The sequence below is a fragment of the Bison bison genome, unplaced genomic scaffold (assembly GCF_000754665.1).
Source record: "Bison bison bison isolate TAMUID 2011002044 unplaced genomic scaffold, Bison_UMD1.0 scf7180017864043, whole genome shotgun sequence".
NCBI lineage: Eukaryota > Metazoa > Chordata > Mammalia > Artiodactyla > Bovidae > Bison > Bison bison.
In genome coordinates, this window is record NW_011494615.1 from 2,949,026 (window position 1) to 2,966,216 (window position 17,191).

Here is a 17,191-nt window from a genome sequence, read left to right on the forward strand (position 1 = left end):
CTTTCAGGATTTGGAATAGCCCAACTGGAATTCCATCACCTCCACTAGCTTTGTTTGTAGTGATGCTTTCTAAGGCCCATGTGACTTCACATTCCAGGATGTCTGGCTCTAGGTGAGTGATCACACCATCGTGATTATCTTGATCATGAAGATCTTTTTTGTACAGTTGTTCTGTGTATTCTTGCCATCTCTTCTTTATATCTTCTGCTTCTATTAGGTCCATACCATTTCTGTCCTTTATCAAGCCCATCTTTGCATGAAATGTTCCCTTGGTATCTCTAATTTTGTTGAAGAGATCTCTAGTCTTTCCCATTCTGTTGTTTTCCTCTATTTCTTTGCATTGATTGCTGAGGAAGGCTTTCTTATCTTTTCTTGCTATTCTTTGGAACTCTGCATTCAGATGCTTATATCTTTCCTTTTCTCCTTTGCTTTTTGCTTCTCTTCTTTTCACAGCTATTTGTAAGGTCTCCCCAGACAGCCATTTTGGTTTTTTGCATTTCTTTTCCATGGGAATGGTCTTGATCCCTGTCTCTTGTACAGTGCCACAAACGTCCATCCATAGTTCATCAGGCACTCTATCTATCAGATCTAGTCCCTTAAATCTAGGGAGGCCTGGTGGCTCAGAGGTTAAAGTGTCTGCCTGCAAGGCGGGAGACCCAGGTTCAGTTCCTGGGTTGGGAAGACCCCCTGGAGAAGGAAATGGCAACCCACTCCGGTACTCTTGCCTGGAAAATTCTGTGGATGGAGGAGCCTGGTAGGCTACTGTCCATGGGGTCACAAAAAGTCAGACATGACTGACTTTACTCTACAGGAAAAATTGCCACTTTTATAACATATATAATTGTATCTCCCAATTTATATAAGCTTTCTTTTATATTCTTCCATAAGAGTTGACATCTTCTGTAAAGTTCTTACGTATCTTGTCTCTAGATACATTACCATTTTGTTACCCTTTTGAATATTTCTATTGCTAAAATAAATTGATGTTATTAAATTTATGTATATTGGTTTTGCATTCAGCAACCTTGCAGAACTCCTTAATAATTATTATTCAAACAGTTGTATCATCTGCAAATAATGAGGAAATTGCTTCTTTCTTTATGATTCTTATACCACTTGTTTATTTTTCCAGTCTTATTAAACTGGCCAGGACTTTCAGGACAATGCTGAATTGATGCTATAATAGTGACCATATTTCTTTTGTTCTTGGTTCTAAAGAATATGCATCTAATATTTCACTATTATCATGATGACTATGGGATTCTTATAAGATACTTCCCTTATCAAGTTATGGAAATTCCTTTTCACTTCTGGTTTAAGAGTTTCATTTTGAAAGAGTATTGGTTTTTATCAATATTTCTATTCTTATTATCACATAGTCTTTTATTTATTAATATAGTAGGTTACAATAATAAATTTGCTAATCTCTTTTAATGCTTCTAGCTTGATCAATGCTGGATTCAGTTTGCCAACATTTCATTTGATCTGTCTAGGTAAATGAGGCTGACTTATAATCCTCTCTCATGAGCCAACCCTTTGGGTTGCTTTTCCATCTCTGCTTCACTGTCTTCCTTCTATATTGGCCCTGAGAACTCCAAGTTCTCACTCTGCTCTGCAGAACAATTCAGCTCTCCATCCCCCCATGGCATTTCTCAATAAGTGATCAAAGAATTTTCACTAAAAGTCTCTCAGTAGCTTCTAAAACATTTGACAGATTCAGAAGAAAAAGCAATGTAATCATTTTACGCACAGATCATTTAAAAACCTGAAATGTAAAATTGATTGTCATTTACATAGAATTTCTGACTTTTCATGTTTTTTAGAGCAGTGTATGAACTTCAAGGACTGCCTTAGTTCATACTGGTTAACATGGAGTTAGTTATGGAATTAATCCTCTATCTTAATTAATGTATTTTATTGTCCTATTTCATTACATTTACATTTGTCATTTACTTTTGTTAAACTTGCATTTTTCATCATTACCATTGCATAGTATCACAATTCAAAGAATGAACTATCATTGTAAAAGTGATTTGCAGAAATATAATAGTGATGAAAATAGAAAAATAAATCCTATAAGTAATAAATGGACTTCATCAAAGCAAAAAGCTTGACTCTGTATGTAATAAGTGGACAATCAATGTGGATAATCACACAAAAGCAGATAAAAATAAATAAGAAAACAGGGAGATGACAATGAATAATGATACATTTTATTGGATCAATGATCCTTTTGGTCAAAAGTGTGTGTATTAGTTGCTCAGTCATGTCTGACTCTTTGCGACCCCATGGACTGTAGCCCTCCAGACTCCTCTGTCCCTGGAATTCTCCAGGCAAGAATACTGGAGTGGGTCGCCATTTCCTTCTCCAGGGAATCTTCCCAACTCAGGGGTCAAACCTAGGTCTCCTACATTGCAGGCAGATTCTTTATTGTCTGAGCCACCAGGGAAGCCCCTTTGTTTAATACCTAATTTATTATCCCTTAACATTTTATCAAATAATAATAGAAGACTTCCAAAAACTTCCATACTATATTCTAATTTATCAACCTCACTTTTAAACCAACTGACTGTCCCTAGTACAAACGCAAAAAAAAGGATTTCCAGTACAAAATTGTAAAAATTCCATGTTAAAGGTTGAAAGATATAAAAACTATAGAGTCATCATTTGCCTTCATAGCAAAAATAAGCACAATTATACCTTTGCTGATAAGATACAAAACTAGCTTCAAAAATAACAAATATTGTAGTTGGAAAGAAAGCAAGAAATAATCAGTACAATTCCTTTATCAGAGCTATTGGATTTCTTATAATGTGACTGGCATTTAAAAATCGATGACACTGTACTTCATAGTTGAGTAAAATGATTGAATAAATCAGTTGTCAGTATAGATTCACCATATATGTGAGAGAGAAGTATTCGATAGCTTTTTGACCTATTTTTCATGAAGCTGATTTTAAAAGAAGAGATTTCTGGTTTAATTAAACTTAGTTTGTCAATTATGAAATAGACTTAAAAAAGTACATTAACTCCTACACCAATGTTCATAGAGGCATTATTCACAATACTTGAAAGGTGGTTTCCAAATGTCCCATCAACAGATAAATGGACAAATGTCCAAGAAATAAATGGTAAACAAAATGTGGTATGTATATATGATGAAATATTGTTCAGCCTTAAAAATGAATGAGATTCTGATATTTGCCACAACATGGATGAAGCTTTAAAATACTATGCTAAGTTGAATTTGCCAGATACGAAAAAGGACCAGTATTGTATTGATATGATTCCTCTTATACTAGGTACCTAGAATAGGCAAATTTATGGAGACGGGGAAGGTAGAATAGTGGTTGTCAGGGAACAGGGGAAGGAGAAATGGGGAGTTGCCTAATGAGTTTCTGTTTGAGATGATGAAAAAGTTTTAGAGATGGATATACTTTGGTGATGTTTGCACAATTTTATGAATGTATTTAATGCTGCTGAATTATATACTTAAAATGGTTATTTAAAGTAGTAAGTTTTTTATTATATGTATTTTACCACAATGGAAAGAAAAGATAGTTAAATTGATATTAAAGAAGCTCTAGCTACATGAGCAGCAAGGAAATGTATCTTCCACTATATCAATGGAAGATGTTGCTTCCAGATGCAGTATGGTGCTTATTGGTGAAAATAGTGGAGGTCTGTCTATAGCATGCCTCCAGACCCTGATTTGCTGTTGAGGGACATCATGGAAGTTGTGATTATAAACTGATTGTAGTCATTAGTATATGTCTCCTCAGCCAATAGGACTGAAACAAAAAGTGAGTACAGGATACTTTTGCACACTGAATTGCTCTGGCTGGCAAACAACAACAACAAAGAAAGGTTTTGCAGTGTTTTCTACTAAGAAATCAAATCTTTTAAAATGAGTATTTCTGTGGCTATGCATAGCATGTCTTAGTAATATATTTAGGATGTTGAATAGTCTGGATCTTTGACTTCAGGGTCTAAATACCAGAGTTTTTAAACGATTAAATATCACAACTTCTTAAAACTGAACAGTGGTGCAAACAGCTCAGTGGCTGAGAGTTCGACATTTTCCCAGTACCAATGATTTTCTTCACTCATCAGGAAAAACACTTAAGGTATGTCTTTGCATATTAAAAATCACATCCAAATGCTGCATCTGAACATGCAAACATACCCTGTGAGGCTAATGTCACCAGAGAGAGGATGTAACTCCGTCAGCTGCTGTCTCCCCAGCTGAGACCTTTTACCTGGCTTGCAGTGGCACTAAGCCGGGCTCTTGTCCTCTGGTGAAACTCTGAAAATAGTCTTCAGAGAGAACTCTCTCCATAATTTCTAGATCTGAATTTGATGTGAAAGGCCAGAAATAATCTGTCAAAGCTTCCCAACAACCTATAATTCTAAGTTAAGATTTTCTAATTTAGAAAACATAAAGAGCGGGGGGAAACCCAACAAGCTATGGGAGCTGACAGCTCAAGCAGCTCCCCAGCCAGATATAGATTTCTTCGTGAATGATTTCAAACAACATTTCTCCTCTCACAGATAGGAAAAAAACGTTACTGCTATTTGCTTTTTAATCTGATTTTTACTTTTAGTTAAGATACACAGATACAAGGTTTAAAAGGTCACACAGCTCCATAAAGATTCAAACAAAAACAGCAATTTCATGTTTCTCATCTCCTCACACCTAATCTGTATTTTTAGAGGCAACCCCTCTGGTTTTTTTTTTTTTTGCCTACTGCTTTCTTTGATACCTCTCATTCTCTAATAATATACTCAGACTACTATTTAAAAAAATTTTTTCCACATTAGATATTATCTATTGGCTTTCTGTTATAGAAAAGAAAGGGATTAACTCCACATATAAACACTTATTTTCTCTTTCTGAAAAGAGAAAATATTTACACTTATTTTTTCTCTTTCAAAAATTATAGCTATAATTTTTGGTTAGAGAATCAGACAATATGGACACTGCCTGACTATATATACGATGATAGAATAGTATTGCTAAGCAAATACTACTCACAGCTGTATCATGCAGTATATTTTGCTTATATATATATATATATATACACACACACACACACATATATATTGCTTTCTCTGGAGTTAATAAGGACTTCATTTCTTCCTTTGCTCAGTTTTCTATGTATTTATCACTAATTTGTACCCAAAGTCTTCTCCAGAGGTTTAATTATTGCTTAAGTTTACTTGAATGTATCAGATTATCCATCGATTTCTATTTTTCTTGGGAAAATCCCTCTTAGTGTCCTTCAACTGCTGCTTCAGTTTGGTCTAGATGTTCCCTCAATGTGATGAACAGATCTTTTCCAGAGATTTTTCTTTCTCCATCCTCTTTTGGATCCCATTTGTCACTTCCCTGAATCCCATATCCTCCTCTTTATTGATTACTTCCTTGTTTTGGTGGGACATATCATCTAAGCAATGGCACCCCACTCCAGTACTCTTGCCTGAAAAATCCCATGGGCGGAGGAGCCTGGTAGGCTGCAGTCCATGGGGTCGCGAAGAGTCGGACACAATTGAGCGACTTCACTTTCACTTTTCACCTTCATGCATTGGAGAAGGAAATGGCAACCCACTCCAGTGTTCTTGCCTGGAGAATCCCAGGGACGGGGGAGCCTGGTGGGCTGCCGTCTATGGGGTCGCACAGAGTCGGACAGGACTGAGGCGACTTAGCAGCAGCAGCAGCAGCAGCATCTAGTAACTTTTTTAGATGGGTTGGTGGGAAATAAATTTTCTGAGACTTGGCATATCTTTATTCTACCCTCATCTAAACAGTTTAGCTGGAGAAGCAATTCTATATTAGAAATTATTTTCCTCAAAAATTTAAGGCATTGTTCTTTTGTCTTATAACCTCCAATTTTTGCTCTGAAGAAATCTGGTGCTATTTTGATTCTCAGTCCTTTGTATGTAACCTCTGATTTTCACTCCTTCAGAGAAAGTTAGGCTTTTTTGTTTGTGTAAAATGTTCTCAAATTTTGTGATGTTGTGCCTTGCTATGAACATTTTTCGTTCATTTTCCTGAACACTCATGGATATTTTAACTGACTAGATCCTTCAGTTTAGGGAAATTTTCTTATACTATTTGTTTGATAATTTTTTCCTGTATATTTCCTTCTCTATTTCTTTTTGGATCTCCCTTTAATCAGACATTGTACCTATTGGTCTAATTCTCTAATTTTCATATTTTTAATCACCTCTTATTTATTTCTTTTTGTTCCACTTTCTGTGAGATTTCAACTGTGTTTCTAGCCCTTCTATTAATGTTTTAATTTTGCTATCATATTTTTGCTTTCAAAGTGTTCGCTTTTGTCCTTTGAATGTTCTAGTTTGTAGCCTTCTGTTTGTACCCACTGTCTTCTCATCTCCTAACTCTCTAAAAATATTAATGATCGGGATATTTCCTAAATCTACTTCTATCTGCCTTCTCCCTTTTTCTTTTTCTTTCCTGTTTCGTTCCTTTAGTCTTTAGTGTTAGAAGTATCCTTCAGATTCCTGATGCTCAGTGGCTGCCTGAATATATTAAAAGGGCAGCATCTTCCTGAGCTGTTAACCTGACTGCCAAGCTTATAGGAACTTACCGAGGGGAAGAAGTGGGTGGGTGGCAGGGTTGCTGCCTTTTAGTACATATGTAAATTTTTATTTCATACCCCTGTGTCAGGATGCAGCTCTCTCCCTCTTATTCAGTCAGTCTATTTCCAGATCAGAGGAGGCAGTTCCTCTCTGAATGGGTGGTGTGGGGTGGTATTTAGAAAGCCCAATTGCTTGTTAATAAAGACTTTCAAGCTCTCTTTACAGACCCACTTGCCCCTGTCTCCCTGGGCTCCACTTTCAGAGACATTTAACATCCCTAAGTCCTAAGCAGCTCTGCTATCTGGGTTGGCTTGCTTCTGGGAAGTCCCTGCTTCCAGCTTTCCAGGGTCTGCTCTGCCAGTTACCATTCATCCGTCTTAACTCTAATTTCCAAAATGCTGTTGTGTTCTCCATTACATTGCCCTAGTGAATATATACTTTTTTAAAAGTTCCTTTTACTACCATTTAAGAATTTCCAAAAGGTTGGAGGTAAATACATTTTCAATCTGCCATATTCAATCAAAAGTCTTTTCATTTTTCATACCAGTGTTTCTGTTGATGTATGGCAAAACCAATACAATATTGTAAAGTAATTAGCCTCCAATTAAAATAAATAAATATAAATTTAAAAAAAATTAAAAAAAAGAATCTTATAATTTAAAAAAATGTAGGGTATCTAAAATTAGGTGTGATTTATGCATGCATCTATGTCCCTTTGGGCAGTAGTTCTCAAAGGGTAGTTCCTCAGGCCAGCAGCATTAGGCTGAGCTGGGAACTTGTTAGAAATGCAAATTCTTGGGCTCTACCCCAGACTTACCGAATCAGAAACTCTGGGCTGACAACCTGGAAATCTGTGCTTGAACAAGCTTTCCATGGGGTCAGTCAGATCTGTGCTGGAGTCTGAGAACCACTGCTGTTGGTGAGTGAGGCATTCTGAACACTAGAGAAACACTCCCCTACTCTCAACCTCAGCTTCAGAGCCTTCTCCTCAAATCCAGACCCAAAATGTGTCCAACAGAATAAAAAGGCTCTTTTGAGATGACTTCCTCTAACAGGACCCATCCTCCTGAGAAAATGTGTATGAATTCAGATGCTTTTCTCTTCCATGACACCTAGTTATATACTGCTTTAGATAGTAAACAGACCAGGATCCCTGAGGCCAGAAATGCCAGCAGGCCAAGCATGGCATGAGAAGAAAAGACTGGGAAGCAGAGAAGTCTGGAGAGGGGGGATGCAGTCAGATCTCCTCCCTCTTCCATATTTTCAGTCAAATTGAGGGAGGAACTGCCGGCTTCCTTCAGGGCAGGGAGCCTTGAGGAACCTCATGGAACAGGAAGAGCTTTGTTTGGAACCCTGCGGTGGTTGCATGCCCTCACCCTCTGCCCACCTTCAGAGCAGCCGAGGCTGCTAGTCATCCCAGCCACGTACGTCCCTCCCCACCCCAGCCATCTCTGCGACTCCTCTGAGTTCCTCCATCTGCGGCTCATCTCCCTAGCCTCCCCTCGTCTCCTTCCCTACCTTGGATGCTCTTTGCACATTCTCCTTTGGAACAATCACAACCACTCTCTCTCTGAGCTCTCTCCAAGGTGCAGTTAACACTCCCTTTCCATCTTCCCTCCCAGATATGTCTTCACTGTCATCTATACCTTTGAAGCCTTGATAAAGATATTGGCAAGAGGATTTTGTCTAAATGAGTTCACTTACCTAAGAGATCCTTGGAACTGGCTGGATTTCAGTGTCATCACTCTGGCGTGAGTATTTCTCCACATTGATCTGGACACACATTATAGGTGTGTCCAGAAAAACATCTACTTCTGCTTTTTTGATTATGCCAAAGCCTTTGACTGTGTGGATCACAACAAACTGTGGAAAATTCTTTAAGAGATGAGAACATCAGACCACCTTACCTACCTCCTGAGAAACCTGTATGCAGGTCAAGAAGGAACAGTTAGAACCGGATATGGAACAACAGACTGGTTCCAAATTGGGAAAAAAAATACTCCAAGGCTGTATATTGTCATCCTGCTTATTTAACTTATTTGCAGAGTACATCGTGAAGTGCTGGGTTGGATGAAGCACAAGCTGGAATCAAGATTGCCAGGAGAAATATCAATAATCTCAGATACGCAGATGACACCACCCTTATGGCAGAAAGTGAAGAACTAAAGAGCCTCTTGACGAAAGTGAAAGAGGAGGATGAAAAAGCTGGCTTAAAGCTCAACATTCAGAAAACTAAGATCATGGCATCTGGTCCCATCACTTCATGGTAAATAGATGGGGAAACAATGGAAACAGTGACATACTTGTGTTTTGGGGGCTCCAAAATCACTGCAGACGGTGATTGGAGCCGTGAAATTAAAAGATGCTTTTAGTTTTTGCTCCTTGGAAGAAAAGCTATGACCAACCTAGACAGCATATTAAAAAGCAGAGACATGACTTTGCCAACAAAGGTCCATCTAGTCAAAGCTATGGCTTTTCCAGTAGTCATGTATGGATGTGAGAGTTGGACTATAAAGAAAGCTGAGAGATGAAGAATTGATGCTTTTGAACTGTGGTGTTGGAGAGGACTCTGAGAGCCCCTTGAACTGCAAGGAGATCCAACTAGTCAATCCTAAAGAAAATTGGTCCTGAATATTCATTGGAAGGACTGATGCTGAAGCTGAAACTCCGATACTTTGGCCACCTGATGCAAAGAAGTGACTCATTTGAAAAGTGACTCATTTGCTGGGAAAGATTGAAGGCAGGAGGAGAAGCGGATGACAGAAGATGAGATGGTTGGATGGCATCACTGACTCAATGGACATGAGTTTGAGTAAACTCTGGGAGTTGTTGATGGACAGGGAGGCCTGGCGTGCTGCAGTCCATGAGGTCGCAAAGAGTTGGACATGATGACTGAGTGACTGAAGTGAAACAGGCTGCCATTCTGGGGGTGTTATCCTTATCTCTTTCCAGCTTCCTCATTTGGGACTCTGTGGCCCAGGGTATCTTTGCCAAAGACTCTTGCTTTGGGAGTCATTTTCCAGAGTTAGTCCCATACCCTCAGGGAGAAGTTGGAGACCTTAAATCTGAGCTGATAATTGGCCTGTCAAAGTGGATCAGCTTTGTACCTCCTGAACATGAAGATCTTTCCCTGAGGAACCAGTGCCCAAGGAGATGGGTTGGCCACACACCATCTGCATGGTAGTACACAGAATCTTCTAGATCACAATGGTGTGGTGGTGGTTTAGCTGCTAAGTCATGTCCAACTCTTGTTATCCCATGGACTGTAGCCCACCAGGCTCCTCTGTCCATGGGATTTCCCAGATAAGAATATTGGAGTGGGTTGCCATTTCCTTCTCCAGGGAATCTTCCTGACCCAGGGATTGAAGCTAGGTGTCCTGCATTGCAGGCGGATTCTTTACCACTGAGCCACCAGGGAAGTTCTTGCATCTTCTCAAAGAGGCCACTCTGAAAAATATTGCCATAATTAAATCAGGGTTCATGTCAGTCCATGGATGCAAGTGCCAGTAGATTCTCAGAGTCTGTTCTGGGTACTTCCTAGGCTTGTGTTGCCCAAAATTGCCTGTGTTTATGCTGCATAAATTCCCAAGACCCTGTTCATGCAGAGATGCTGACTGATTTCTGGTCCTACAGCTACGCTGGTGAAGTGACAGATCTCCGAGGGATCTCAGGCCTACGGACGTTCAGAGTCCTTAGAGCTTTAAAAACCGTGTCTGTGATCCCAGGTGAGTGGCTTTAACCAGCATATTTACTCCTAGAGCTTATATTGGTTTCCACAGCCTAACATCCCACTTTGATTTTCATAAACAGCCTATAAATTGCCAGAATATGGACTATTGTCCTCATTTAAGAGAGAAACTGAGGCCCAGAGAGTAGAAAACACAATCCCAAATCCTCATCACTAGACGCAGTTGTGACCTGGAAACCTCGTGTCCTGATTCTTAGCCAGCGCTCTATCCAGAGTAACTCATGCTGTCCATAACGGACAAAAAGATCAGGTCCTTGTTTTACATTCTCATTGTGGGATTCAGGCAAGCCTCCAGTCAGATTCTTTTATACTTGAAACCAAAATGTAAGCTTGAAAACAGAGAAGAAGGGAAAAGGCAGTCCTAGGCTCTGGTGGTTGTCTTTCCCATTTTCATGAATCTGAACATATAAGCCTCAGCCCTGCCTTCAGACCCACAGAAGAGAAAATAATTAGACAATTCTTGATTACAGACAATTCAGAAATGGAAATAGTCCCCCAGGGCTGATCTTATTGGGCCTCCAATATTTCTGTTGCCACATGATACTCCTCAACCCCCTCTGGGTTGATGGAGGGGATGGTGAGGCCTGAGACCAGGTAATGGCCTTGAGATGGGACTCAAGGCTTCCCCCTTGTGGCCTAATGGGTTGTCTCCCCCCCTCACCCAAAAACCCCTGCCCTCACCTGGAAACAGAAATACATACGCTAGAGAAGTCCCTTTCCACAGTTCTGCATCTGGCTCTGCAGGAAATGACTGGAAAGTCTTTGCCAACTTCCACTGAACAAAGAAAATCATGAAGAATCATTTTCTTCATGAAGAGAATCACAGCAATAAGTAGTCAGTTCTTCCCCTTAGTATCTCTCTCACCTACTCAGCCAGGAAGACCCTGAATTTTGTGTACAACACCTGGCCTATGGAGACTCCCCTCCTGCCTCATCTCTCTCCTGTACCCACCTCCAGAAGCTTCCTGTGGTTCCACAGATACTCATAGCTTTTGCTCATCACGCAGCCCCAGGCCACACTGCTCCTCTGTTAGGAAAGTCCCTTCTCCTCTTCACTCAATTCATACGCATCCTCAGGGTTCTGCCATGCTCTGACTTCCTCAAAGAGGCTCCCTGATCCTTCCCATCTTCCTCAACCCCCCACCCGACCCTACGCCCACCCCCAGGCTTCTGTGATGGACTGTTTCTCCGTGTGCCCACCTACTCACTGATGCTATCGAGTTCTCCCTCACTCGTCAGACAGCCCCACAACAGACCAGTGCCTTAACCATTGCTTGGCTCCTGAGAGGGAACCAAGCAGGGCAGAGGGTGCTCGGTGGATTATTTGGCCAAAAAGACAAGGCAAGGCTAGATCGCAGCTTGCTTCTCTGCTTAGAGCTCTTTCTGTTACTTAGAAATCTGCTTTTCCAAAGAAGGTGATTTCCTTTGCCAGAGCAATAAATCATCCTTCCTTAAACAAGCAGGGGCCCCATCTGAGCAGCTCAGATTCTCTGTTTCTTCCTCAGTGGCTCTCAGTGGCTCTCATGGCCTCACTCTATTGCTGTGCTCATCCCTCTGTCTTTCTGTCCCTGTCTTGTTCTATCTCCCTGTATCTCTCCCTCCCTCTCTCCATTTCTTCCTTCTTCTTCCTTTTCTTCCACCTCCTCCTCTTTCTTTCCTTTTCCTCCTCTTCCTCTTTTCCTCCTTTCTTCTTTTCTTCTTCTCCTCCTTTCTCTTGCTCTCTCTCACACACCAATGTTCCTATGTCCCCAAGCCTCAAGCTGCCTCCCAGGACTGAGATAAGGACAGACAGACAGATACCAAATGACTGGAGTGAAATTGGCAGCCTCCTGCTAGGCCTAGTACCTGGAGCACAGCAGGCACTCAATAATTATTTTTTCATCAGATTGCTACTGTCTGGAATTTATTCACTTTAACAAGATTTTAATAATGCATAGCCTGGGTCTCAGTTGCCTCATCTTTACAATTGGACAATATTCTCTTCCTATCTGCCTCTCAGGCTTATGGCAAGGTTCAGATGAGGGACTGGGCTTGAAACTGCCCTAGAGTTTGTAAAATATCTCACACCTGTGTGTAATGAAAGGGAGGAAGGCTAAGATGCAAGTGTGCCAGGCACACGTGTGTGCTCTGTGTGTGCGACGTCATCCATGTAGAAGTACCACTGTCATCTTCCCACAGGGCTGAAGGTCATCGTGGGGGCCCTGATCCACTCGGTGAAGAAGCTGGCTGACGTGACCATTCTCACTGTCTTCTGCCTGAGTGTCTTTGCCCTGGTGGGCCTGCAGCTCTTCAAGGGCAACCTCAAGAACAAATGTGTCAAGAACTGCATGGTTGTCAATGAGACAGCCAATTACTCCTCTCACGAAAATCGGGAGTGGAATTACTGCCAAGGGGACCAAGGTCTGGTTGGTGGGGAGTGTGACGCCTCTTTATACCTGTGCAGACATATATTTTGATTGAAATTCTTCTCATGAGTTGTGTTTTACTTTGGGGACCCCCATTCTCGGTTGTCCAATGTCCCTTTCACAAGGAAATGAGTCCAGAGGCAAGTCATTCTGCCTCTGCTGGAGGATTCTGCCTCTGCACAAGGCTGAGGCCACAGCTCAGCTTCTCTCTTCCCAGATGAGACATTTCCCCTTCCCAGCTCCCAGCATACCCACGGAGGGCACGCAGTCAAGGATATCCTCCTTGCTCAGGCAGAAGTCTCAGCAGGTGTTGCTTTCGCCACTCAAGGCTTGAGTTGAGGGTTGAGAACCATATGTGAGACTTCTGCTTCTTCCTTTATTTTGCAGATTACTATACCAACAAGGAAGGCACTTCTGACCCCTTACTCTGTGGCAATGGATCTGATGCAGGGTGAGTGTTCAAGCCATAACAAAACACCAGTGCCCAGCAGCCCTTCCTCCTTTTTGTCATCAGTTCTTTCTGGGTAAAGCCTAGGTTGAAAGTCCTGAGGAAAATGTGGAAATTAATAAGCCATGGCCTCTGCCATCCCAGGCTCATGGGAAGAGAGTGTATGAGTAAGCTCTTGTTATGAAACAAACATCCCCAAGATTTTTGTGACTTAAAACACCAGCCATTTATTTAGCTCAGTTCTGTGCATCTGCACCTGAGATCAGCCTGGTGTTCCTCTGACATTGACTGGACTCATTCATGCATCTGCAGACAGTAGACAGATTAGCAGGGGTCCAGCTGATCCAGGATGGCCTCAGCTTGGGTGTCTTGTCTCTGTTCCGCATGGTTTCTCACCCCCCAGCAGACTAGCCAAGGCTTATTCTCCTATTGGAGGCAGGATTCCGAGAGAGAGAATGGAAATGTGCAAGGTCTCTGGAGGCCTAGGCTTACAACTGGCATAATGTCACTTCTACTGCATCCTGTTGACCCAAGTTGCAGGGCACAAGTGAGTCCAGATCCAAGAAATGGAGGAACAGACTCACCTCTTGATGGGAAAACTTGCAACATCATATTGAAAGGGGTATGGAGACGGGAAAGGGAATAATTATGGTCATTTTTGCAAACAATCTGCCCAAGAAAGGAAGTAATATTTATTAAATATGTTTTGTGTCAAATGCTCTTCATTTAGTTGTCACAACTCCATCACATGGGTTTCATTATCCTCATATAATTGAGGAAGAGACACATGCCTCAGACTTTGCAATTTCAAATTCTTACAGAGGCCAGACACAAAACAACATGTGTCTAGAATGTGAGGAATGGGCTGGGTGGGTACCAAGACCATGAGAGTTAACGCGCCAGCCAAAGTGGCAGCCACTTCCCAGTTCAACTTTTGGTTATCATGTGGAAACATGGATCCACTGCTTCCAGATGATCCAGGTTTTTAAAAGAGAGACAGGAAATTTCGATTTTTATGTAAACTTTCTTAACTATAAACATTGACTACAAATTCCAAAAAATATCTACATATTGTGGGCCAAACACAATATTTTAGCAATGCAAATTCAGCCAGCAATCTGCCAGTTTGTGAGCTCTGATGCATTTACATAAAGATGCTGTGCTATGGAGAACCAGTGCTGTCCTAGAGGCTCCCTGGGCTGGGAAAACACAGCAAGGTGATGGTGTGAGGCAGGGAGGATGTCAAGGAAGGTTTCCCAGAGGTGGTGAGGTTGAAGGGCAAACAGGATGTCTCCAGGCTGGATGAACAAGAGATGGTTTGGATGGTACCATTCCAGGTAGCAGAATAGAATGTGAGACAAAGCAAAGGCACATGGGACTCCTCAGGTCTGCCTGCTGATTTTGCGGGAGCAGGTATGAGTAGAAAGAGATTAGGCAACAGATGAGAAAGGCTCATCCCTGCCCATCTCCATGGCAGGGGTGTCTGGAAGCCCGGGCCCACACAACCTACTCCCTGAATGACTAACAGTCCTATATTGTGTAAGTAGTACAGGGTGGGGCATGCTGGAGTTCAGCCTTCATCAGTTCCCTAAGAAAACAATCTCATCAAGAGCCGAGGGGTGGGACTAACAGAAGAATTTGAGCAACACAGGCCCCCTGGTCTCTTTCTTCATAAATGCACTTGGCATTTGGTTCTTGAGCTCAGGAAGAGGGTTGTTCTGATGTCAGTTTTCATTTGCCCTTGACTTAATTGAAACCAAGGATCTGTCAATGTCCTTTTCCCATCTGGATAATGACATTTCTCAGGAGCATGGTTCCATAGTAACCCATACACTGACTGCGGTAAAGCTGTGAGGTCCGCCCATGGGGCCCCCTTCTGACTCCGAGAGAGACCAACTATCCCTATGGGTAGGTCCTGGCCAGGCGGGAAGAAGTGGAAAGGGTTGGGAAAGGCCTGGGGTGTCAAGTAGAGGCCAGCTTAGGTGACAGGCAGAGAGAACCTTGGTGGGCATGCTGTGAACAACAAACCTGGGTTCTGTGCTGAGCCACAGAGAAGTCAGAGACCTAAGCAAAAGCCCATACTGACCAATGGCACTGCAGGGAGAAAGTCTGAGGTCTCAAGGTGGAGAACAAGTACCAAGAAATACTTGATGGTTTTCAGCATTCTTTCACATATATTATTCTAGTCCATGTTTTTGGTAGCTTCTGGTTAAAAACAGCAAGAATTTTAATTCTGCATTTTACATATAATATTTACTATGCTGAAGGCACCTTGCAAGAGCCTTTGCACCATGGTCTCATTTAATTCTCTTGAGCAGTTAGCTGTTGATGCATAGCAGCTATAGTGGGGTTCTACAGGAGGCAGAGATAGGCTGCCCTTAGCATTAACTAGCAAACCTACAGGTAATGGGTTAACTAGCTCCTTGGGAAAGTGAAACCAAGAGAGTGTCTTTATATGTGGGTCTACAGAGCCTGGGAACTTGCAAATCTCCAACCAAAGTTGGAGATAGATAGAATTGGGATTGGGTTACAATCAAGTTTTCAGGCCCTAATCAATTGTATGGGTTCCTGCCTGTGTGTCTGCATGAATGTCTGGAGTAAGAAGATCCCTCAGAGATTGGTGTTGGTGGAGGAATCCTAAAGTAGAATCCCTAACTAAGAAAAAAAGCATTGCCTTCTCCTCAGCCAGGTCATCCCACACGGGTGGAAAGGATCTCTCACATGCCTTGAGCTTAGAGATGCTTCCCGACATCAGCTTAGCTGCTTATGATGAGAAAGAGGGACGTGGAGCCTTCCCCACCCCAGGACTCAGCAGGCAGTCATCTTCAGTTTGGCCTTTCTTCATAGGTCAGTCTTCATAAGCTACTCGACAATTTTATTTCTCCTTTGAAATAAATCCATTGGCATCTGTGTGGTTTTAGACTACTGACTTCTTCTCTCTGAACCCCAGCTTCTGCATCTGTTTTTTTTTTTTTTTTTAAAGGATTATTGAGATGATTAAATTATAGCATTTGTGAAACACTTAGGAGAGGGAGAGGCTCAGTTATTGGGAAGTGGTGTCTTTATTGTTACATCTAATTGGTCAGTGAACTTGGCTAATGTGTGTCCTCCTTTGAAAGACAACTCTGCAAGTGATGCCAACTGACTCAGGTTTTACTGACTGTCCCTCTTGCAGTGTGAATTTGCAAAAAGCTTATGAGGTCTTGTCTGGGCCAGCTAGTCTTCTCCAGGCCATTTCTCTCTGCATGAAACTCTGAACTGCAGGTATTATGTTACTGGGGCAAGGCCAGGCTGTGTGTGTGGGGGTGGGGTGGGGGGGAGACGGGGGCAGAATCCCCTACTAGGCCCAGAAAAGTGGACTCTTGTCTAACACGCAGAAATACATTTTCTGGGGAGATAAACACATACTGACAAAATGAAAGACTAAGTGCTTGAGCAGAGCATTTTTCTTTTTTGTAAACGGGTGTTCTTCCTATGGCTCCCAGTCTCAGGGTTTATGCAGGTGGTGCTGGTTTTCCGGGTTGCCTCTGGCCAATCATTTTGCTCATGCCCATATTTGGTCTGCCTCAGGGCCCTTCCTGGTGGCGCACACATCTCTCAATCAAGACGGATTCCAGAGCAAGGGTTTCTGGGAGGTTTGCAGGATTATTAGGGGCTGGTGTCTGCTCCCTCCTTTTGGTCCCTCCTGAATTCTTCCAGTTGGTTTTGGTGGCAGTTTGTAGTTTCCTTAGTGGGAAACTACACTTGTAGTTTTTTTGCCGTAACTCATGTAACAAGTTATTTTTGTGTCTGGCCACAGTGGGCAGTTTTGATAAGTGGTTTCCTAACATTATTATCCCACTTAATGGGCAAAAGAAACTGAGGGCTAAAAAGGCTGAATGTCCAAGGTGACTCAGCTAATGAGAATAAGGCTAGGCCTTGAGCTCCAGTCTTTGACTTCAAACCCTCAGGCCTTCTGGCAGCCCTGGACTGTCTTGGCCCCAATAA

At 42.0% G+C, this 17,191-nt stretch overlaps 1 protein-coding gene across 1 annotated transcript in view; it reads left to right on the forward strand.

The window, feature by feature from the left end:
- Positions 1-17,191, forward strand: part of SCN10A (sodium channel, voltage-gated, type X, alpha subunit) — an 88,710-nt gene that overhangs the window by 16,422 nt on the left and 55,097 nt on the right. Inside the window, exons 4-7 of the mRNA XM_010835571.1 lie at positions 8,226-8,354; positions 10,237-10,328; positions 12,530-12,751; positions 13,144-13,207. Coding sequence (XP_010833873.1) covers positions 8,226-8,354; positions 10,237-10,328; positions 12,530-12,751; positions 13,144-13,207 — 507 coding nt within the window. The remainder of the gene's footprint in view (positions 1-8,225; positions 8,355-10,236; positions 10,329-12,529; positions 12,752-13,143; positions 13,208-17,191) is intronic.